The sequence below is a fragment of the Chaetura pelagica genome, unplaced genomic scaffold (assembly GCF_000747805.2).
Source record: "Chaetura pelagica isolate M959 unplaced genomic scaffold, ChaPel_1.0 scaffold70, whole genome shotgun sequence".
Taxonomy (NCBI): domain Eukaryota; kingdom Metazoa; phylum Chordata; class Aves; order Apodiformes; family Apodidae; genus Chaetura; species Chaetura pelagica.
This window is the reverse complement of record NW_009952265.1, coordinates 2,432,810-2,458,235: the sequence shown is the minus strand read 5'-3', so window position 1 is coordinate 2,458,235 and position 25,426 is coordinate 2,432,810. Positions and strand designations below refer to the sequence as shown.

The 25,426-nt window shown below is 38.1% G+C and overlaps 1 protein-coding gene across 1 annotated transcript in view; it reads left to right on the top strand.

The window, feature by feature from the left end:
* The window catches only part of GPHN (gephyrin), a 185,631-nt gene that overhangs the window by 148,713 nt on the left and 11,492 nt on the right, over positions 1–25,426 (top strand). Inside the window, exons 14-17 of the mRNA XM_010007733.1 lie at positions 389–508; positions 5,144–5,202; positions 5,429–5,582; positions 7,507–7,628. Coding sequence (XP_010006035.1) covers positions 389–508; positions 5,144–5,202; positions 5,429–5,582; positions 7,507–7,628 — 455 coding nt within the window. The remainder of the gene's footprint in view (positions 1–388; positions 509–5,143; positions 5,203–5,428; positions 5,583–7,506; positions 7,629–25,426) is intronic.

Sequence of the window (25,426 nt, the reverse complement as noted above, 5' to 3'; positions counted from 1 at the left end):
CAGAAACCAAAGGAAGGAAATTTCAATCCTGGGGAACAAAGCACTCTGCAAAAATATGTATAGAGAAGTACTTGATTTTTGCTCATGTAAGTTTGTAGAAGATGACCAGTCGAATTATGTTCCTGAGGCAGCCAATATCAATATATTGCTTCTTCTGAAACTTGCTCTTGTGATAGAAATCCAAAGGGGAAGATTTGAAGCCACTTAATATGTGACCATAAAAAAAGCCAGATCTAAAGCAATGACCTGATGATCTTTAAATACGTTGGAGTTTATACCTGTTGGTATAAGGCATTTTAGCCTTTCATATTATTTCCATAAAGTCCAAATGGTTTGAATGTTTTCTTTCCAACAGGAAATTAACTTTTGTTTGTTGTGTGTTTTTCAGCCAACTCAGACCGTGATGCCTGGTCAGGTCATGCGCGTTACAACTGGTGCTCCAATTCCATGTGGTGCTGATGCAGTGGTGCAAGTGGAAGATACGGAGCTCATCAGGGAATCAGATGATGTGAGTCACAAGTCAAAACTCCATTTCCTTTTGTGTACAGCAGAAAATGGCTCATGGTACAATCCTGTAAATATGAAAGACAGTCCTACAGAAAAGCTCTTCTGTTAATCTCAGAACTTTGAGGTTTGTCACATCAGTTCCTAGTGGCAGTTCTACTCACTTTTTCAAGCTGTGATAACAGTACCACAGACTGACCTGCCCTGACTTGGATTTTTCATCACGGTTGTTGAATAGCTGACACCAGAGTATTTGGGATCATGATTTGAGTGAGAGGCAAATTGCCTCCTGGAGATTCATAACTACAGTCCAATTTGAGTGCCTAGCATATTCCCATTTTAAAATAGAATAGTGGCAATCAGACATTATATATTTCTTTCTTTTCTACTGAGTTCACATTTAGCAGTAGCGCAATCTTCTTTATATTTCAGGATCATCCTGAAACTCAGCAAGACAAGGACTTCAAAAGTTCTCCTGAATTCACAGAGTAACAAAGGGGAAAGTTTTCTTAAAATACATATTGATCCCAGAATAATACATTGAAATATTATAGTACAGCATTACTGCTGATGCAATTAAAGCTGAATATGATTTTCTGTAGGAAAGTGAGTTAAGTGCTGCAAAATCTGTAGGATTACTTGAACTATTTTGAACTATGCTAGGAAGATGGTTCTGTATTATCAGAATTGGTCTCATTTCAGCAAATGTGAAAATGGTGGGTTTTGGAGAGTATGTCTTGTGCACATTGCCTTCCATTAAACACCTATGTTTAGAGTAAAGGTTTTTATTAAGTAACAGGAGAAGTAAGTGCCCCCTCCCCCTCCCCCCCCATTTTTTTAAACTATTACTATATTTCTTCAGTAGACCTCTGTGCTCCTTTAAAATGAGAAAATTACTGAATTTAAGACCTCAAAAAGCCAGGAAATTATGCATATTCCCCCAGAACATAGTCCTAGCTTTGTTTAGTTGGAACAGATTTTCCAGCACACCTATAAATCATATTAGCACTCTGCCTCACAGATGCTGCAGAATACCACAGGAAAAAAGATGTACACTGTAGAAGTAATTCTGTACCTGCAGTTATCTTAACAAAGTAAACTGTTTTTTAATGAAGCACAGGAGCTGTCTGTAGACAACTGTATCCCAGACAGTCTATCTTAGACTTCCTTTAGCCCTTCTGTCTGCATTTTCAGGCATTGGAAGTATTCCTTCTGAATCATTACCTTCACTTACCCAACTGTGATTTCAGGATGCCAACATCATGTTATCATCATCTGAGAGATTTTAATGCAAGAAGATAAGTCTCTTACTGACACAACTTCCAAGTTCAGTTTTGGAATTAAGTGTGTGCATGGCTGCCTGTTCAAATCAGCCTTTGCTCCTCTGCTCCTGTTCTGACAAGCTGTTCCACTTCACCATAGCTCTATGCTAGCATTGCTATTGTAGCTGGGCTGTGAGCAGATGAACTCTAGTGTTCAAAACTGATGAAGACAGCAAAAACTGAAACATAATTACAATATCATTTTTCGTGCCTTATTACTGTAAATGCACAGACTTTTACTTCTGATGAGGTCAAGCTGGGGAGGGACTTTGTACAAGGGCTTGTAGTGAGAGGACATGGGGTAATGGATCAAAACTGGAACAGGGGAGATTCAGGTTAGACATTAGGAAGAAATTCTTTACTGTGAGGGTGGTGAGGCACTGGAACAGGTTGCCCAGATGGCTTAGGCAGGCCTTCCTCCTGACAGGGAATTTATGGAGTCAGTGCTGCTTTAAGGTTACAGATGTGTATGTGTAGATGATATCTTCCCATGAAATACACCACTGCCTTCACTGCTAGTTAATTGTTCCATCAGCTTTACTGAGCAAGTTTACTGTGGCCATTGCCCACATGATTATGAGAGGACTATCACATTGCAGAGCAACATACATGACAACTAGGTATTTTCTGCTTCTTTGGGTGACTGTCTTCCTGGATTCCACTTTCCTGTGCATGTTCTCCTTTGCCTGTGAGAACAGATAATTTGGCTCTGTGCTTAAACTCTGAATGTTTTAGCAAATGGTCAGCCACCTTCAGCTTCCTTTTCCTGCCTTTAAGTGTGAGGTACTCTTCAGCTTCTAATTGTCCTTGAATATGCCACTCTGTTAATCCTGTACATAATTAGTATAGTTTAATTAATGTTTGGGGTCTGATTCTCTTTTTTTGTGCCTGAGTGGCTACATATTTCAAGAATATTTTCCTTTTATTGTGAAGAATTCCTTCAGAGCTGGGATTTAACTGGAAACATCTGAAAAACATTGTACTGAAAAGACGAGACAGTACTTTTAGAAGGAGCTCCTTGACCTTTAGTTGTGGTAGCTGTACTTAAATACCATAGCAAGCATTCCCCAAATGACTGCATAAGTCACAGGCCTGAAAGAAATTACATCTATCCAGCAGAAATAATTCTCATCAACTTGCCAAATGCAGAGTCATTGAGAAGGATCCTGGCAAAAACATGTCTCCACCCTTTCCATTTTGAGTTTTCGTGTAACCTTGTAGGAGGAAAAAGGAGGTTAATGTGATCAACCAAAACAAGGGTTAGATCCTACATCAAGAGCTAGCATCACTGTATCAGTATGGATGCTGGCTGTTATCAGCCATCAGAGTAAACCACTCAGAGCTCAAAATGTATTAAAGCACAGCAAAAGGAGTGCTGCCTGATACACACCCAGTGGAAGATGTTCTCAGCATAATGCCATACCTTCCTGCAAGCCTTATGTCTAGCCACCTGGAGTTATCTTGTATTCCTCAAGTGTTCTGGGATATCCGTCAGTTCCATAAATAAAAATCTCCACACATCAACACGTTGTCCATAGTTGTACTTTCCACAGTGCTTTTCAAACCAGGGAATACTAAATTACTCAAGAGCCTTTTTTTTGTTGGTTCCCCTATTTTCTATTACTCAGATGTGTTGTTGGCACTCCTCTTGATTCCCTAGCTATCTTTAAATATTATCAAAGATACAGACAATTCACATCTTCATGACTGGCCAACCATCCCCAGAGTGTCATAAAAATAAAATAATTCTTAGACTAATTCTTGTCCCAGTTTTTCATCACAAGCCTAAAATGCCTGTCACAGCTTCAGATAGGGTTAAGGGAGATAAAAGGACATCCTGGGCACCAGCACTTCCATGTGTTACCCCTCCCCTCTTCCCAGGCCCAAATCCCTTTGTTCCCGGTTTCTCTCCCTCCTTCCCCCCAGCAGCACAGGGGGACAGGGGATTGGGTTTAGAGCCAGTTCACAGGCGGGTGGTTCCTGCCGCTCCTTCCTCCTTAGGAAGAAGGATTCCTTACAGTCCTTCCCTGCTTCCCCATGGGGTCCCTCCCATGGCAGAGAGTCCTCCGCGAACCTCTTCTTCACGAGTCCTTCCCCCGAGGTCCGGAGCTGCTCCAGCCTGGGCTTCCCACAGAGTCACAGGTGCTTCAGGAACAAACTCCCCTGGCACTGGGGTCTTCCAAAGCTGTGCAATCAAAGTCCACAGGCAGCAAATCCACTGGCCACAACATCCCAGTCCAGTGGCCAAGGTCACCCATCCTGGCACCTTCAGGGAATGTTCCAACCCATTCCTCCATGAGTGCAGGGGACAGCTGCCATCACGCCATGGGTTGCAGGGAAGCTTCTGCTTGGGCACCTTCTTCCCCTTCTTCCTCACCAACCACCAGCACAGCTCTCCTCTCCAGCACAGCTCTTCTTTTTTTTTCTTTTAAATGCTCCTCTGCTCAGGTCTCACCTCAGTTCTTTCATACGTTAATCGCAGAGGCACATCTACTGTCCCTCTAATGGCTCCTTGGCTGGGTTTGGAGCAGGGGGAACTTCTCAGATTCTTACCAGAGCCACTCCTGAGGCCCTTCCCCCGCTACCAAAAAACACACCAAACCAGAACAATCATCAACCCCCTTCCAGGCTTAAAAACTAAACACTAGCAAAATACTAGCATGTGCCATTTATTGACATAGAGCGAATCACCAAACCATTGGAATTCTGAAGAGGTAAACACCGATATCAAAGTAAGCATGAGACTTTTCACGGTCTCTTGTTCCTAGTAAGTAAACATGATGAATAAGCCTCTTTTTGATTTTTACAAAGCTCTCAAGTAGGAGTTTCTACTACAGGAATCTACATGAAAATCCTGCAGCAGCTAGAGCATACAGCTTCTTCCCACCTTTCTGCAGAGGTAGTGGCATATTGTCTGCCAGACTAAGGTCTTTCTGAAATGCTGTCTTAGAAATTGTTTTAGCAGATTGAGTTGGCTGAGAGGAGTAGAAAGAGTGGGCTCAGTGTACGAGAACTACAGACACAGGATGTAACATAGAAAAGACACATAAAAACAGAGGTAATAAAAAAAGGAAGGTAAAACTATGTGTTCAGTGCTGGTCCTTCCCTGCATCATAAAGAAAATTTCTTACAAAGCTGTTAAGTTTTAGCACACGTTGTATTACAGTCTTGACATGCAAATCAGGAGAACAATGATGATGCTTAAACCAGAAGGTCTCAATGTAATAAGTAAGCTGTGTAGATTTCTGAGAAATGAGAGCTGATTAAACTTCCTTGAATCGCCTTGCTGATTGTACTTGATCTCCTTGTTTTTATAGGGCACTGAAGAACTAGAGGTTCGAATCCTGGTGCAGGCTCGACCAGGCCAAGATATCAGGTCTGTAAACAGCCTCCTTTATGGAGAGTAAAATACCTCTCTAAGGAGTAGAATTGATAGTGGTTTCTATAGTCATTTTTTTAACCATAAGTAGTGCTCATATTTTGACAATCCAACTAATTAACATGCCTGGACATTTCTCACGTGGAGCAGGACCAATCAAGGAAAGATACTTTCAATCTCATTCTGGTTTTCTTTCATATTTTTCTGTGCTTTGATTTTTCAGACCTATAGGACATGACATTAAAAGAGGTGAATGTGTGCTGGCTAAAGGAACCCACATGGGTCCGTCTGAGATTGGTCTCTTAGCAACTGTTGGAGTAACTGAAGTAGAAGTTAACAAGTTTCCAGTGGTTGCAGTCATGTCAACAGGGAATGAGGTAAGAAAAGTATCTTTAAAATCAAGGACTGAATTACTTTATCTTCTTTGGAAAAGTGTTTTGGATAGTGACTTTCACCCTATTTCCAAGTGTACTCACTTTTTGAGCTTCACCTCGTGCAGACATGAGACATTTTTGTGAGTGTTCAACCTGTCATCAGCTTCTTGTATTTTCTCCCTCAAAGGCTTTCACAAGCCTTTGGCTGTCTTTGCCAAATTTTTGGTACTCTATCCAATGCCAACTGCTTTTCTTCTGTCACCACGAGATGACCTGTAGAGTAGTCAGGATTGTAATTCATTCTGCCGTTCATGACTGGACGAGTGATTTCTTTGGAGAAGCATTCATCTGTAGCTATAGTGCAAATGGCAGATAACCTGTCTTTGAAAACTGCACAGTACTAGCAAATGCCTTCCTGTAGTATTGTCCCTGATTTTTCTTTTTTTGTAGTAGCACATGTTGAAATCCAGACAATCTCATGTTGATAGAACTCCAGACCAGATTTCTAATTGTTTTGTCTTAACTACATCAGAAAAATCAGGTTCAAGATTAATCTAATTCACTAATTTTGCATGCTTTGTGGGTTGACCCTGGCAGCAACTACACTCACTCGTTCCCTTCTGCAATGGGACAGAAAGAGAATAGGAAGAGCAAAACCAGAAGAATTTGTGGTTTGAGATACAGTCAGTTTGGAATTCAAAGATGGCATGAAATTTGACCTATGATTTTGACTGTGAGACAAACTTTTTGAAATCCAGACACAAACTAAATAGCTGTATTCTCATACAGCTTGAATATGTTGAATTTTGAAAGATTTTGAAAACATTTAATATGTTGACTCTTGTTGTCTGGTGTTGTCCTTACAACTTCTGTGAAGGTTACTCTGTGACTACTAGGTACTGTAGGTGGCTGAGGCCAGCCTTGCTGGGACAGCATTTTGCCAGATTTCATAACAGACAGGGTGAGCCATGCAGGAAACATACCCTCTAACTGAAAAACAAATACAAAGAGATACAAGCATTAGAGGGGATGATTTTCTGAATTATATATTTGACTGGAGGTTCTTGCATGTCATTAATGGGTCCTTTACTGATGTGGACACTCTCCTTTGCATCATGTGTTAGAAAAGGTCCTGCACAGTGGGTTTCTTAAGCATCCTATGGAAATCTTCACCGAAATAGGGCTCCTAGCAAAAGCATCAAAATTTAGCCATGCTCCACTTTTAGCTATTTTTACTTTATTACCTAATGCTACTGCCATAATTTTGACAGATACATTCTTGCTATTATTATTATTCACCTCCTTATTGTGTGTGAGTCCTGTAAATCCTACAAAAGAATTCCTAATATATGTAAAATTTCTGTTTACAAATGTATGCTTTGTATTTTAACTTCCAAAATATGTAACACATGTAAGGCAATTGCCATTATATTGTCTTGAGAGAAAGCTTTTGATCCCAGTTATTGATATAAGAATGAAACTTTAAGCTTCAATCTATTTCAGGACAGACTATTGTATTTTAAAAACAGCTTTTGTGGTAAGTAGATTATGAACTTCAAAATTTCTTTTAATATCTTTAAATCTGCTTAGCAACATCAGTGAGGTTCCTTTAAATCTGTTTAAATAGAAGCAAAAAACTTGGAAACTTTATGTTTCGATTTCTGATGTTTGAGATTATCAGCCAGGTACACATAAAGAGAAAGAAGGTTTTGCAGACATGAACCAACAGAAGCAAACTAAGCAACATGGAGGACTGGACTAAACAAGCTCATTATATATCTTATTAATTTAATTCACTAAATCACTTTACGTATATATTTTATCACAGTTTTCTAAGAGTCTTGTCCAGTCTGAAGAACAAAATTCTCACTTGTTTGAAGGCTCAGTATTCCAAGGTGACTAACTGAGAGTGTTTCTGGTTTTTTAGCTACTGAATCCTGAAGATGACCTCTTGCCAGGAAAGATTCGGGACAGTAACCGCTCAACCCTCCTAGCTACAATCCAAGAACATGGCTATCCAACAATCAACTTGGGAATTGTGGGAGATAAGTAAGTACCACATGTTAGTAAAGATGTCACTTCATATTCATGCGGTGCACTTTATGGCATGCATGGAAAAAAGAAATACCAGAGAAAATGTCACACATTGCAAGTGTCATAGTGTTATGACAGGGCACATCTTGGAGAGGATATTTTACCCTTTTCATTAGAGAAATAAATAAGTCTATTCTAATATTAAGAGAATAAGTGATTGAAGCATTCAGTCTATCTTCCTTTGCAAAACAGTGCAGTGCCTGTCATCCATGGCTTGACTCTCACAGCATAATGGCTTTTCTCAATTTATTGAGCCCCAAAGGCTTTGAGGAGGCTTTCTTGTTTCTGATTTTGGGTATCAAATCAACTGACAGACTTGGTTTGATAGGGAGTTGCTCAGGTTCGCCTCCATGTGTTTGAGAAAGAGAATATTCCTTATGGGCAGTTAAAAGTGAGGCCAGATCAGAAAATAAAAATTAAAAGAAATAGTGAACTTCAGCACCCACGTTTCACATTTATTGATGACAAAACTCCCAGGCAGGGAGACAGGGTTACAGCTAGGGAACGGCTCATTTCAAAATCAGTCAATTCAATACAGGATTCAGAATTCAATACAAAATATCACTAGTTTGACAGAAAGTACATGAATGGGCCAACCACTGTGTTGTTTTACACTGTGTGATGAACCAACATGGTGGCTTTGGGAAATCCAGATGTATTGGAAGTTTTCGTGGAGTGAATGTGATATTCAGCAGCTGTAGTGGTGGTCATGATCTTAGGGAAAGCAAACCCGTCTGGATATTCTCACTGCATCCAGGCACCCTTTTTGCTTCCCTGGCCTAGCAAAACTCCATTGCTATTCCAAACAGCAATAGATATCAAAAAACTCCTGCCTGTAGATGCTTCCAGTTTCAGGTGCAAACAGACCCTAAACTCATAGAATCATGGGATAATTTAGATTGGAATAGACCTTCAATATCATCAAGTCACATCATAAATCTAGCACTGCCAAGTCCACCACTAAACCATGTCCCCAAGCACCACATCTGCAAGTCTTTTTAATACCTCGAGCGATGATGACTCAACCACTTCCCTGGGCAGCCTGTTCCAGTGCCTGACAACCCTTTCAGTGAAGGAATTTTTCCTAATATCCAAACCTCCCCTGGCACAGCTTGAGGCCATTTCCTCTTGTCCCATTGCTTGTTACTTGGGAGAAGAGACCAACCTCCACCTCGCTACAACCTCCTTTCCAGTGGTTGTTGAGAACAATAAGGTCTCCCCTCAGCCTCCTTTTCTTCTGGCTGAACAACTCCAGTTCCCTCTGATGCTTCTCATAAGACTTGTGCTCTAGACCCTTCAGCAGCTTCATTGCTCTTTGGACACATTCCAGCACCTCTGTGTCTTTCTGTTAGTGAGATTTAAGGCCCAAGAGAATATTTTTTGCTTTTCTATATTTATTACAAATATGTTTTGTGACTCTTTTTTACTTGTTGGATGCTAGCTGAAAACCAGACAGCAAACACATGGATCAAAGATAGACAAGTGCCTGCAGCTTTGCTTTCAGTTATGTTCTGTGTTTCTTGAGATACCATTACCTAGGCAAAAAGAGTTCTTTTTAAACTTTTGGTTTCATGCTTGTGGAGTAATTTCTCCAGAATTAGGTAGTTCAGCTCATAGAACAGAAATAATGAGCCTCCAATCACAGAGTGATTTTCTGCTATGCAGTAAGTTCTGAAAGATTATTTCAGTACTGTTGACTTAGCCAAGAATCTTCCCCACCTGATACCAGCATTGTGACTTTGCAATTCTTCTGCCATTCTTCTCACATTCATATGCCCAATTCATGTATTTACTACAAAATGCATCTGGAGTTCTTTTTATTGTGTGAATTAGTTTATTAATAAGGATGGTGTTATTTTATTATGTAATGAAGCTACTAAGAGAATGTTGCCCATACAGATATTTCAGTTTATATCTTTTGGACTAACATAACTGATTTGATGGAGCACTGTGGCACTTGAACAAATGCAAGAGACTTACCAGAGATACCTTACAAAGTTTTGATGTTTTAGTTAGCATGTTTATAGGAAAGATAAACAAGCCTTCAGTGTCTGTTATATGGTTTGCTGGAGTTAAAACATAGATTATATGTGTTTGTCTGTGCTCATGTATGTGTGCAGTTTGTCTTTTGTGCAGTTGAGTATTAGTGTTGCTATTAACAGGTCAGGTTTTTTAACAAGCAAGGAAATTCTGTCAGTCATATTTCCAGAGCTAATACTCAAGCATGAATATTGGTTTAGAGTAGTATTTGCAAAGACAAACTTAGAGGTCAGTATTCCTGTATTTCAGCATATGAATTACTCAGAAGTGTTTAGGTAAGAAAATAGGTTGTCCAGCAAGTTACATTTTGAACTGGCCAGTCAAGTCTCACTTAGGCTGTATTTGTATTCTCAATTGAAACCAATAGTTTTCTTCTTTTTGGAGCATTTTAACAATTTCTGAGATTGTCATTGTTTCCATTCTCATACATAGTATATATGACTCAATATTCAAAATGAAAAACAGAAAGTCCAAAGCACATAGGTAAAATCTACAGTTGAAGTCCTTGAAGCAATAGCAGAAAAGAACAACCTGGAAAATGCGATACAGCTGAAGTTACCTCTCTCTAGAAGCCAAGAACTTCTCTGTTTCTGCTCTTAGCACATAAAAACCAAGCTGTTTAAAAAGCACACAACTCTGTGGAGAAATGGAAGACATTCCATTCCAGAGCTACTCCAAACACAAGAAACAAATACAAAACAAAAAAAAAAAAAAAGGAAGAGCCTTTCTGATATTGTTTATTGTTGTGTCTTACATCTTTGTCTGAATCACGGAATCACTTGCTGAAAAATTGCAAAAACAACTGGCCAGATAAAACTGGTATTGTCTTATATAATAAGAGCATTGTCTTATATAATAAGACCAAGTTTATTTAAAAATATTTATTAAAAATATTAAATAATTAATAATAAATATTTGAAATATTTAGTAACATTTCATTTCCTTTGCTTATGAAATTATGAAATTCTATGAAAGTCTATGAAATGACTTGACCATGGATAAAAACAAGAGTTACATCTCTGATCTTCTGAAGTTCTCATCTCTGATTTTAATTAACTTAATTATCAGGATAGTTTTGTGTCTGATTATTTTGTTCGTGTTGTTATTTGTATCCACTGTTTTTTTAAAGGTGTAAAGTTTAGCCCTAGCAAAATCTACTGTAGCATGGTCCTCTATTTTAGAAAGCCATCTTCCATTTTTAGAATTTTCCTTTTATGAGACACTCTCTTATTAAACTTGCTAAAGAATTTTTATCACATATGCAATGAATTAAATTTGCTCTGCTTTTATCTTTGTTTACATTAGTGCATTTTCCCCTTCTCTGCGTTCTTCACCCTATTTTCTAAATTCCCTTATAATTTTTCTCAAAGACTTGTATAACATTAGCTGCTTCCAGCTGCATTTTCTTTTATGAGCCTGTGATTTCACAATGTAGAGAGAAAGACTCTCTCTCCTTAGGAGAAAAATTTAGTGAATTCACATTACCTGCTCAGTTGCTTTAAGAATTTATCAGAATAGTTATAAAATAAGCAGCATGCGAGAGCTTTTCTACATTAGAAGTGATTTGTTTCTCAGTTATATACCTCTCTTTTATGACATATTGTTTGACGTAGAGCTCCCATGTGACAACTAAACCCATTAAAAATCACCCTTGCTGTGGCATACAGCATTACTGTATGATACCCCTAAAATAAAGGCTTTGAAAGAGTCCCTTCATATTTTGGAAGGGATACTAAGATCTCATTCAAGGATTAAGTCTGCTTGTATTTTATGTTTGCCATCCAAAAAGAGGTTTAAATCTTTTTTACTTGTGTGGGTTGCATGTAATTACCAGTATTATAATTCAGATGGAACATCTGGTGTGGAGGGAGAAGAGCAAAGAAACTGCTCTAACTCTAAAATTCATCACTCAGTATCAACTTGGCAAATATCATATGAGTTAGAATATGAGTTACAGGCAGAATTCAGCGACAGAATCCTAGCCTTTCCCTGCACCAGTTTGATGTCCAACTTGGGTACAATCAAATATACTGTGAACAGAACTAGTAGTAGTAGTGTGATTTAACAAACGACTGCAAGAAAAGGCTTGTTAGAGACAGGGCCTTAAACTGTCACAATATCAGGTTTTGCTAAAGTGATTTAGGTTCTAGATCTGCTCAAAGAATGATAATGCTATAAAGTGCGATCACAGCCTAATGAATACAGGAACACTGGGTCATGGTTTGAAGGTGATTCAGATGTAGAGGTCCTCTCTTTCATTCTACCCTGTCAAGACGAATATTCTCCTTTTCAAGCAGAAATGTTTAATATCTGTCACAACTCTTGATAAGCATTAGAGCAAAGTTCAGATAAGTTGTTATACATGACAAGTCATCTCATTTAATGCACTTACTCAAAAAACGCAAAGAAACATCTGGGCCAAAACAAGTGCAAAAAGAACTTGTGGAACAAGGCAGTACAAGTCCTAGGGGATCTTCTGTACCAGTAGAAACCTACATAGTGTGACAGGTAATAAAATGTCATGGTGACAAACACAAAGCAATGCACTCTGGGGAGAAATGGAAGACATTCCATTCCAGAGCTACCCCAAACACAAGCAACAAAAACAAAACAAAAAAAAAAAAAAAGGAAGAGCCTTTCTGATATTGTTTATTGTTGTGTCTTACATCTTTGTCTGAATCACGGAATCACTTGCTGAAAAATTGCAAAAACAACTGGCCAGATAAAACTGGTATTGTCTTATATAATAAGAGCATTGTCTTATATAATAAGACCAAGTTTATTTAAAAATATTTATTAAAAATATTAAATAATTAATAATAAATATTTGAAATATTTAGTAACATTTCATTTCCTTTGCTTATGAAATTATGAAATTCTATGAAAGTCTATGAAATGACTTGACCATGGATAAAAACAAGAGTTACATCTCTGATCTGATCTGAAGTTCATCTCTGATTTTAATTAACTTAATTATCAGGATAGTTTTGTGTCTGATTATTTTGTTCGTGTTGTTATTTGTATCCACTGTTTTTTTAAAGGTGTAAAGTTTAGCCCTAGCAAAATCTACTGTAGCATGGTCCTCTATTTTAGAAAGCCATCTTCCATTTTTAGAATTTTCCTTTTATGAGACACTCTCTTATTAAACTTGCTAAAGAATTTTTATCACATATGCAATGAATTAAATTTGCTCTGCTTTTATCTTTGTTTACATTAGTGCATTTTCCCCTTCTCTGCGTTCTTTACCCTATTTTCTAAATTCCCTTATAATTTTTCTCAAAGACTTGTATAACATTAGCTGCTTCCAGCTGCATTTTCTTTTATGAGCCTGTGATTTCACAATGTAGAGAGAAAGACTCTCTCTCCTTAGGAGAAAAATTTAGTGAATTCACATTACCTGCTCAGTTGCTTTAAGAATTTATCAGAATAGTTATAAAATAAGCAGCATGCGAGAGCTTTTCTACATTAGAAGTGATTTGTTTCTCAGTTATATACCTCTCTTTTATGACATATTGTTTGACGTAGAGCTCCCATGTGACAACTAAACCCATTAAAAATCACCCTTGCTGTGGCATACAGCATTACTGTATGATACCCCTAAAATAAAGGCTTTGAAAGAGTCCCTTCATATTTTGGAAGGGATACTAAGATCTCATTCAAGGATTAAGTCTGCTTGTATTTTATGTTTGCCATCCAAAAAGAGGTTTAAATCTTTTTTACTTGTGTGGGTTGCATGTAATTACCAGTATTATAATTCAGATGGAACATCTGGTGTGGAGGGAGAAGAGCAAAGAAACTGCTCTAACTCTAAAATTCATCACTCAGTATCAACTTGGCAAATATCATATGAGTTAGAATATGAGTTACAGGCAGAATTCAGCGACAGAATCCTAGCCTTTCCCTGCACCAGTTTGATGTCCAACTTGGGTACAATCAAATATACTGTGAACAGAACTAGTAGTAGTAGTGTGATTTAACAAACGACTGCAAGAAAAGGCTTGTTAGAGACAGGGCCTTAAACTGTCACAATATCAGGTTTTGCTAAAGTGATTTAGGTTCTAGATCTGCTCAAAGAATGATAATGCTATAAAGTGCGATCACAGCCTAATGAATACAGGAACACTGGGTCATGGTTTGAAGGTGATTCAGATGTAGAGGTCCTCTCTTTCATTCTACCCTGTCAAGACGAATATTCTCCTTTTCAAGCAGAAATGTTTAATATCTGTCACAACTCTTGATAAGCATTAGAGCAAAGTTCAGATAAGTTGTTATACATGACAAGTCATCTCATTTAATGCACTTACTCAAAAAACGCAAAGAAACATCTGGGCCAAAACAAGTGCAAAAAGAACTTGTGGAACAAGGCAGTACAAGTCCTAGGGGATCTTCTGTACCAGTAGAAACCTACATAGTGTGACAGGTAATAAAATGTCATGGTGACAAACACAAAGCAATGCACGATAGTGTCTCATTCTCATTATTGTCCTCAACACAAGCATGAACTTCTTCCTGTATTGGTAATTATAGAATCACCTCCCAGTAGTAGAACATGACACAAAACAGCAAATAATAAAGATGGCAGAATACTATGAAAATCCTCCTATATTGGAAAACAGAGGGAATCTGTAATTATTTGTTGGAGAGAAATAAAAACTATTGTAGTCTATTCTTGAGGCTTAAGTTAATGTTGTAAAAATAGTTGGAGGTATAAGTCCTGTTTACAAGAGCACTTCAGTCCCTAGGAGCCAAACTGTCATTCACTTAAATTACTATCAACCTCCTTAATATTTAGATCATATATAGGAATTTACATTCTCAAGTGAGAAAGGTTTGAGGATTGAAGTACCCTAGAAGAAAGTAATTAAAACTAGTAAAGGCAGTAGATGCAGAAAGCTCAAAATGGTGAATGTTAAATATGGGTCACTTTGTTAGCAATATTAATTTCATTTAGAAAACTGTTTATTAGTATGTTATTAATACAGCTAAGTATGAATTTGTGTATATAGGACTGAATGTAAGTAAAATTTACAGGATGGAGGACTATAGCTTGAGAAGTAAAGATTTAGAAGATGTAAGAATTATAGTGAGTAGTCGGCTAAATACAAGTTCTAGCATATGTATAAGGAGCTAAGTTTACTATAGAATTAAAAAGTTATTTTTTATGTTAACTTTGTATTCCCAGGACAAGAAGACAACAGTATAATGTATAGAATTCAGAGGAGATCCATTACATATTTAAGTGGCTGAAAAATGGAACGTATACTCCAACACTATCAGAGCTCAGGCTGTTTAGTTCAACAAGGATATTCTTGCAAGATCACTTGATTACACTGCAACAGTACTGAGCCAAATGGAGAATAAACTTTAAATAAAGTTTCTGTTCAAGCAACAATGGCTAGATATTAAGCTAGACTAATTCAAACTGTAAATAAAACATAATTTTAAAAGTGAAAGTCATTGTCATTAGGAAACTATATCAAATGCTTTGACAGATACTAATTTCAAAGCAAGATTGGATATTTATTTGAATGTGAGCTATAGTTCAAACAGAAGCAAATTCAGGGAGGTTCCCAAACTTTATTAAATAACAAATCAGACAAAATTATCAAAATTATTTATCCTGGTCACAAATAATCTCCTAACTTTTACCTCAAATAATTAAATTAATTGTTGTGTTATATTAATGGACAATATGCAGTAGAAACACAAATTCAGATGACCAGTAACAGCAGAAATAACACAGCAACATTGATCTATGGAGACAGAATGGCAGTCAGAGCTTTGGCTATTTTAATATGTGATGCTCAAGTGAATTTTACACTTTCTGGAAATTTCAATGAGATGCTTTTGTTTTTCTTACCTCTGTGTAATTCATTGTGTCATTTAGAAACATTCATAGCTTCAATCTGCTTTCTTGGAGAAGAACATTGTAGGAGTGTGAGTGCTCTTAGAGTTTAGCATCCTGGTGGAAAAAGTTCTTGATTTTTGAGGCTGCTGTCTGTAATGTTGATGAGCAAACCAGAAACTAGGATCACTTATGAAGTACTAAAGTCTTTGGTATGAAACTTCCTGATACAGTGACCCTATTTTGAGAAACAAAGACTGACTTTGTTCTCTGGCAATGAACAGAAGAACAAATAAGGAGCTGAAGCCATTCTAGGAAATGGCTATCTTGGGAGAATTGTCAGACAGAAGTGGACATCTAAACTTAAAACCTGAATACTTCTAATATTTTCCATTATTTCCAAATAACATTAGTACACATGTGATCTGATAGACCCTTTCTGTGATGACCTGTGAGGAGAAACTAGGCATGAATTTACAAGGCAATAAAGAGGATTTTAGATTACATGACAGCAGTGTCTGTGTGCTTGTGAAACAGTAGTGCAGCCACACTGGCCCACTCTTCTCACATTCCTCAAGTCAGATGGGATTTCTGTGTACCCAGAAGTCATCTTTCAAATGGTAGACTGAAGCTGCTGTGTGTGGGATCAGCTGAGTCCAGGCTGGGGAAGGGAGGTTGACTTTGTTGTTGTTAACCGGCCAGCCAGCTGAAAATAAGAAAGGGCTCAAGAGTTTGCACAATAATGATTCATGACCTGGGCCATTTCATACATGAACATCTTATTTTAGTTATTTGAAAAGAGACATATATAAACCCGTAGATTTTGGCTTATTTCATATTTATGTTACAAAGGACACTATCTAAAAATAATTTCTTCTCAGTGAAACTGACTTGGAAGAAGTATATGTAAAAGGATATGCTGTCTTAATAAAGTAGGAATCCATAGCAAATGTATGTTTTAAATAAGGTCCTGATAGCAGCAATTTTCTCAGGTTTGGACCTTTTTTTCTAATCCTCTTCTTGGAGCAGGGTAGCTGGGTATGAAGCTTCTCATGAATGAAGTGGCATCTTTATTGACTATGGAGATATAAAATTAGGAAAGATACAGCCCTTTCCCCCTTGTAGTCAAGAAGATGACATTTAATATGCCTTGAGACTAATTTCCTGAATAAGAAGCTAGTAAGTGTGAGTAAAAAAGTCTCTGAAATTTCAAAAAATTTCAAAGATTTTCCCATTATCTGTGGTCCTCCTTCCAAAATGTCAAGATGTTTAACACTTCATTTTGCTCTGTCTGGAAGTCAAGAGTAAAGAAGTTTCTTTATAGACTCTGCAAGGAAAGATGAACTGTGTATTGTTGGCATGGCCAGTTGGGCCTAAATCCTTCTGTAATTTCACTCTTCATCCTTTTGAGAAGCCTGTCCAAACTATAACAGAAAGGTGTCCCCATGCACTCCCTTTCTCCCCCCTTGCCTGGCCTTGCAGAGAGGAAGTATTTGACATGATGATTTTGAATATTTGGAGCCACCAAGGGGAACACAACTGGGCACAGAGCATCCTTCTCACCCCAGGAGCCTCTCTCCTTCCCTGGCTCTTTATTATACCCCTTCTGCTTCCTTTACCCTCAGGAAGCCAGATGTTTTTAAAGAAGAAGGGACACAGAGCTTCCAGAACACTGCGGGGACAGGCCTACCAGATTGGTGAGCACTGTTTTTGAAACACTTGGGACATTGAGGCACATGCATGCTCACAGGCAGGCTCAACTAGATGTCTGTCAGTGCAGAGCCTGGAGCACTGACTCTACCAGTGGTTGCCATACACGAGCAAATGGTGGTTTATTCTGTCCATTAAATAATGCTGCCTTGTCAATTAAGTTCTCATGCACCAGTGCACTGTAGACAAACATGGCTCCACAACATTGATAAAAATAAAATTCTTGTAACACCAAGAATGTTTACATTACTCATCAGTAGCAGCAAACATCTTTACCCATTAAGGTTTTTCCATTTTAAAAATACAGGAAATTATAAAGAAATCTGCTTGAAGGTAGCAGTGGAGTACAGTTCTAGGGAAGCTGTTGTTATGACTTTTCAGTCATATCTGCACACTTGTTTTTCCATTATCATGCTGATCATTTCTAAAGCAGGCTAACTGGAATCTTCGTGAAATATCTAAGCTATCCACTATGCTTTTTTTTTTTCCAAAATACATATAGTTATATACTAGGTCTTATTTAGGGGAATTGCTTAATAATATAAATTAATTTACAGAACTTATACCATCACAGGCCAAAGGGGCAGAAGTGAAAACAGGGGGAGAGTAAGCCACCTATCATTTCCTTCATTAACAAACAGAAAAGTTAGTTTCTATAGTTTGATTCTTGTAGGAATTAAAATTAGGCATAAAATCTTGAAAAACTTATCAAAGGCTAGTACCTGAAAACTTCAGTCATGTGAGGATCCTTACTGAGGTTAATGGACCTATTTTTATAGCAAAAGGTTGGAGGATTGAGTTATAGCTTAACATTCACTTTGCATACTGGAAAAACAAGTGTCTGTACTCATTACTAAATCATTCAGCCATAGCCTTAGCCTTCAAAAGAGTTGTTCTTGCTTAGCAATTGGTTGTTCATGGTGAAGCCAGGTTGTCTTGAATCTAGATTTTCCTCATTAAATTGACTTAAAAGAGATCAACCCACTAGAATCAACAGTGCTACACTGTACACATCCCAAAAAAACTTAACTGCAAATAGCTCACAAGAACCTGCAGTCATTTAAACATTCTAGATGAATATGAAGAACATTGTATTACACACTGTCTGCATTATCAGAAATTCCTTAGAAGCTGGAACCTACCTGCAGGTGATCAACTTGGAATACCTCGTACAAGTCAGTTTACATATCATTATTGCTCACAACCTGAATTTCCAAATCACATTAAATAAGCCTTCAGGCTCTCCTGAGCAGTGCTAGGGCAAACGTCAACAAAAAACAGCCCCTAGAATAAAGCATGAGCAATAAGAAAATGCTTCTGCTCCCAGAGCAGGAGAAAATCAATGGGCATTGTCTTACACTGAAACCAGGTTTGCATTTGAAGGCGTGTAGTCCGGTGTTGTAAGAGAGAGAAACCAAGTTCTAGTTCCTTCCATTGACTAACAGTTGTCAAAAAATTATCTTGCTGGTCTCAAACATAAGAAGTATATCTTATTTCTAACAAACTGTAGTTTATTTTTCTTTGAATATTTGTATCATGTTTTAGTTAACACAAATTGAATTTGTATTTCATTTGACATTTTCTAAAAACATAACTATTTGTTTTAAGACATATCTGATGACAGGGAATTTCAAAAGGCCTTTTTATATTGTCTCTGACCTGTGACTTCCAAGTTATTTTTCTTCTGGGGACAGATTTTTTCCAAGTGACTAAGTTATGCTTCTGTAAAAGGTGAAGCTTTAAAGAGAAAATTGCTTTGAGGCATTACCTCCAAGGCCTGCATTTCTGCCTGTCAGGGACATACTGTAGTTTAATAGCACTTATACCAGTTTACAGGGGGATGAATTTACTTTAAATTCACTTTAAATTTGTTTAAAGTTTACTTTCACTTAAAATTTAAGCTAAAGTGAAATGAAAAGGTAAGAAATTCCGTTATAACAATACCACGTCACCCTGTGTCAGAATTCATGATGCTATTTGTTGTATGTAAGCAACTGGCACTAATTACTTCAATTTTAGTATTTTACTTCCAGGTATGTCAGTATAAGCCACATACTTCATGAGTACTCTGAAAGAAATAATTGCTGAATTTACCCTTCAGACTCACCAGTGCACCAGTGCATCTTTACTGATGAGCATGCATGAGCAATGTCTTTGGCATTGATTATTGTATTGTGTGGTGTAATCTTCAGTCATGTTATTTCAACCCAGCTACAACTGTTGAATATTCTCCACTGCAAAAGTGAACACTTTTCAGTGAATCCATACAGGTTCATTTTTTTTGCAAAAGGTAAAACAGAAGCTATTCTCTTTATTGGTGAAATTCCATACAACTTGTTGGAAAAACTAAAACGGATTTCTGGTAAGTATTGGGATAAAGCTGATTGACCTCAGCCAGTAAAAGAGTCAGAGTTAATTTATTAATGAATGGAAACAAGCTGTTCTCAGACCTCTTCTTAGATTCAGTCGACACACACTAGCCTTCATTTAGAGTGGATGAAGTGCTCATGGGTTAGTACATGGCACAACACCTGAGCACAACCATTTTCAGAGCTTTGGTCCTGTTCTTTCATCATTGATGAAAAGCAATCACTACAAATTGCAAGCACATGTCTGCAGATGAATATACACAAGCAGCAGAGAGGAATACAGGCGATACAGAGCCCAACCATCAACAATGTCATGCTTTCCTGTAGGAACATGCACCATAAACACCTGGCTACTACAACATAGGGCCTTTTCCTTTTGCATTCCCGTGGCTGTCTCTTTTTTTGACCTTTCTGGTCTTTTGTCATTCTGGCCTATATATGACTGGGAGTTTTTGAAACAGTTCATTAAAATAGTGGAATAAAATAACGTTATCAACCAGATACCAAGAAAAGCTGAAGAAATTAAGACAGATCTCATGGTAACTTCGGAAAGAGTTGGAAGACTTCTGATCAAAGTTCATTAATGTAAAATAAAAAAGAATATTCTGCAAAATAGTGTTCCTATTTGCCACAGCATCAATTAAAGGAGCAGCCAAAAGGAAGATTCTTTTCTGTTGCTATCAGACAGAACATACTCAGTCATGTTGAACAAGCCAAAAGCTACTGTAATTATTCCAGCTTGCCTCACAAGCTGGCCTGTATTTTTAGGGAAAACATACTGCATCTGTTCAAAGTGATCCAGGGAAATACCACAGAAGGTAGAAGGAAGAAACATTATGAGTACATGGTAAAATACACTGGAGAATTTTGAAACAAATACAGTTTCAGAAGAGTTCACATATGTTGCTACATACATCATCAAAATTGGATCTTCTTCTGCTTTAGAAAACCATACTAGTCAAAACAAAATTTCTGTTACATTCAAGTATTCATTCATTGAATTACTTCCATTTAAATATATTAATCGAATTACATTCAGTATTGCATTCTACAGAAGTTGGGGTTTAGTTGGCTATACCTAATATGGCATCAATTCAGTTTTCTGCATCCTGCAAATTACTGATATGCAAAATACACTTCTTGGCCGTGAGATGAGAAGTGGGTGAAAGACTCTGTCTCTATGCCTAACTGCCTTGATCTACTAATTTAGAAATGTCACCTCAAGTGAATGAGCACCAGAAGAAAAATGAGAATTAATCATAAAAGATCAAATCCATATCCTCTCTTTCCTCAAACAGAAATGTCATTGAGCTTCATGAGATCTCTATCTGAGTACAATAGGCACAGTCTCTTGTTTGATGAGTTTTACTTTGGTAAATTCTTTGTAGTTTTGGAGGTTTTTCTTTTTCTTTTTTTTTTTTTTTCTTTTCTAATATAGAACTAGAACCTTGATTGGGATCTTTCCATAGCAAGGGAATTTTTAGCAAGTCCTTGTACCTTAGTTAAATCTTTGCTGGGAGATTCATTTAGCAGAAGAGAGACCTCATAAGATGCAAAACTAGCACAAACCATTGTTCCTAGTTTGTGTGGGCATGGCCAGAATGTGCTAAATTCAGGGTACCCACAGAGGGCATGTAGCCTTTTGAAGTGTACAGTCAATTGCTATACTCAAGAGGAGCACCTGGTCTACTTTGGTCTTTAGTGTGATGGGTGCAAAATCTCTCCTAGCACTTCAGTTTCACTCTCTGTACAGGAATCTGTAGCTTACAGAATCACAGAATCCTAGGGCTTGGAAGGGACCTCCAAAGATCATCTAGTCCAACCCTCCTGCCAGGCAGGATCACCCAGAGCACATCACACAGGAACTTGTCCAGGCAGGTTTTGAATGTCTCCAGAGAAGGAGACTCCACAGCCTCTCTGGGCAGCCTGTTCCAGTGCTCTGTCACTCTCACAGGAAATAAGTTTTTTCTGATGTTTACATGGAGCCTCCTATGTTCCAGTTTGTACCCATTACCCCTAGTCCTATCACTAGACATCACTGAAAAAAGCCTGGCTCCATCCTCCCAACATTTGTCCTTAACATATTTGTAAACTTTGATGAGATCACCCCTCATTCGCCTCTTCTCCAAGCCAAAGAGACCCAGCTCCCTCAGACTTTCCTCATCAGGGAGATGTTCCACTCCCTTAATCATCTTTGTGGCTCTGCCCTGGACTCTTTCAAGCAGTTCCCTGTCCTTCTTGAACTGTAGGGCCCAGAACTGGACACAATATTTCAGATGTGACCTCATCAGGACAAAATAGAGGGGGAAGAGAACCTCCCTTGACCTACTAACCACCCCGTTTCTAATGCACCCCAGGATGCCATTGGCCTTCTTGGCCACAAGGGCACATTGCTGGCTCATGGTCATCCTCCTGTCCACCAGGACCCCCAGGTCCCTTTCTCCTACACTGCTCTCCAGCAGGTCAGCCCCCAACCTGTACTGGTACATGGGGTTGTTCTTCCTCAGATGCAAAACTCTACACTTGCCCGTGATGAATTTCATCGAGTTTCTTCCCACCCAACTCTCCAGCCTGTCCAGGTCTCACTGAATGGCAGCACAGCCTTCTGGTGTGTCAGCCACTCCTCCTAGCTTGGTGTCATCAGCAAACTTGCTCAGGGTACATTCTATATCCTCAACCAGGTCATTGATGAAGGCATTGAACAACACCGGTCCCAGTACCGACCCCTGAGGGACTCCACTAGTCACAGATATCCAACTACATTTTGTTTCATTGTCCACAACTCTCTGACTTCTTCCTTTCAACCAGTTCATGATCTACCTCACTACCTCACCCTCAAGACCACACTTCTTCAGTTTATCTACAAGGACACTGTGGGAGACAGTGTCAAATGCTTTACTGAAATCAAGAAAAAACACATCTACCACCCTACCGTCATCTGTCCACCTAGTTACTTCCTCATAGAAGGCTATAAGGTTGGTCAAACATGACTTTCCCTTGATAAAACCATGTTGACTGTTCTTAATGACCCCCTCATTCTTGACATGCCTAGAGGTAGTGCCAAGAACAAGTTGTTCCATCACCTTTCCAGGGGTGGAGGTGAGACTGACCGGTATATAGTTACCCAGGTCTTCCTTCTTGCCCTTCTTGTAGACTGGAATTACATTTGCTATCCTCCAGTCCTCAGGCACCTCTCCTGTTCCCCAAGACTTACCAAAGATGATGGAGAGTGGCCTGGCAATGACCTCTGCCAGCTCCCTCAGCACCCACGGGTGTATTCCATCCGGACCCATCAACTTATGGATGTCCAGCTCCTCTGAATCTGTGAGGACTCATGTCTGAAGGGATAATTATCTCAGCATATAACTGAAATACTTGAGATGCTATCAAATAAAACAGTAGGCAAGAAAGGTTACCCAGCTCTGCTTTTGTACTCAGTTCTGCGTGCATCTGGTGCTTTATGGTGCATGCACAGCTTTCTGTATCTGTGCCATAGATCTGTAAAGCGCGCAGGTTTAAGGTGCTGTGATGGTTTGCGGAATACCTGGATATATAAAAGCTAAGACTGAAGCATAGAAGAGTACAACAATCAAAAGTGTTTCTGTTAGTCACCCAACAGTAATAGCTGTGTAAGGCAATGAACAGCAAGGACTGGAAATTACTGTCAGGTAATGAGGTTAATTTGAATGAATGAGACTACTGTGGCAAAGAACTTGGTGGAAATGGTTCTGGAAATTAGTAAGAACTATGGAATTTGTACTGTGACAATGGCTTGTTAAGTCAGTCCTAACTACATGTTCCAATTCAATTTTACAAGGATCAGTTGTTTTACTGCAGAGTGGTAGGTGATGTAGATCACTATTTGTTGTTATTTGTTTTCTAAATTAAGTTATAAAACTGAGAGGTTTAATTGCATGTATCAAGCTGCTGGTGTTAAGGGTTGTATCACAGAAAAAGCTGACAGATTTATAATTAATGACAGTGAAGCACAACAATAGGAGCAACAGAAGTGAATTAACAGATGTTGATTTCTATTTGAAAGAGAAAATTGCGCTGTAATTTAGAGTACTTCAAATGGCACTCAAAACATAGGGAATTATTTGGTCTTGGCTGTACTGTAGCTATTTCTTTTGAGGGAGATGAAGGAAAAAATCTCTTATGTGGCTGATGTCTATTTCAATGAGGCTTGCATAATTTTCTTGTTCAAGCTCTTCAGCTCCTGTGTATCTTTTTGGTTCAAAGACAGCTCAGTCAGAAGTAATCAAGTGCTGCATAACAGTTTTCCATAAAGTAGCTTTGATAATCAGAACTTGTCATGAATCCAGAAGGTGTTCCTATTCTGGTGTACTGCGATCCTGCAAGCCCTCTCTTCAAATTCAATTAAATCAGGTGGCAAGTCAACTGCCATGTCAAATATCTGCCTACTGGATTCTACGCATACTGCTGCCACAATACAACAGATACCCTCCAATTAATTTCCAGATTGTACTGCTCCTTCTGTTCCATAAAACTGTATAAAGAGGGTCAGGAAGCAGAGGTAGTAACGTAAGATGCTCTTTATCAGACTGGCAAAATTAGCAGAGAATTCAAAGATATATGTTAAAGTACATTAACTCTTTATGAAAAGCATTACGTCTGCCACCTCAAAAAGATGTGTACAACATGTGTACAGACACAATTTGCTGTAGAGAGGGATTTCTACTGTTGAGAAAAGTTTGGGTTTAGGTTTTATTACCTATGTGAGTAGTTTCTCTATGTAGTCCTTATATAACGGATTTTCTTAGTTCTATTTACAGAAGATGCTGAGATGTGATCTGAAACATACAAAGTACAGGGGTTTTAATCACTTGCAGCATGGTAGAAAATCACACTCCCTTCTTGTGCACAGTGTCATTCTGACTTTGAAAATCACCAAATGAAACAGAATGGTTTTGTCATCTGGAAATGAGACTTCCCATCAAAATCTACTTTACATTCATTAGGTACCTGCTATTATATTTGATCACCTGTTACAGTTCTATCCACGAAGGAAAAAAAAATTCAAGAACAGCACTTTCACAAGACATTTTAAAGGATTTATCATAGTAAATTAGACCATTAGTCTAGCTAATCCAGTACTCTGCCCCTAGCAGTGGCCCAGGCTTCAGAATCTATAGCTTCTGATTTGTACCTGCTCAGACAGTGAGTGTTATTTCTCAGCTTCGTGGTTATTTGTCACAGGCCTTTTAGATCAATCTGTATCCTGTTACGCACAAATGCCAGGGTTATTTTGTCTATTCTTGCAGAAGTTAATATTCTTCAGTTATGTATTCCCTTTCCAAAGGAGAAGCTGCTCATTGTTACGTAACAAATGAAACAAGAAGTAGTTAGTATCTTGTTATCTGATTATATCAGATATGTGTTAATATACAATTCGAATGATAACTCTTTGCATTAAATCCACTAAAGACAAGGAAAATGTTTGCTACAGTGTTGATCAAAGATTACAGCATGTGACTCCTGCAAGGAGTGTTTTGTGTTAATTGCAGAGTCATGGAACTACCAGCCTCAAGCAGGACAGAAAGTTAGATGGACTTGAGTGACAAAAAGCAATATGCCAAATAGGGCAGAAAGAGAGAAGCCTTATGCAAAGACAAGGGGTAGAATTCTGTAAATGTTGCCTTTCTTCAGAATAAAACCAAACAAGCATACTAATTCAGTTTATTACAATAAAATTTCTATAGCACCTTTCATTTAGGAAGAATCTGATGTATTTTGCAAATATCTGAAGACAATATGCAGTACTATTG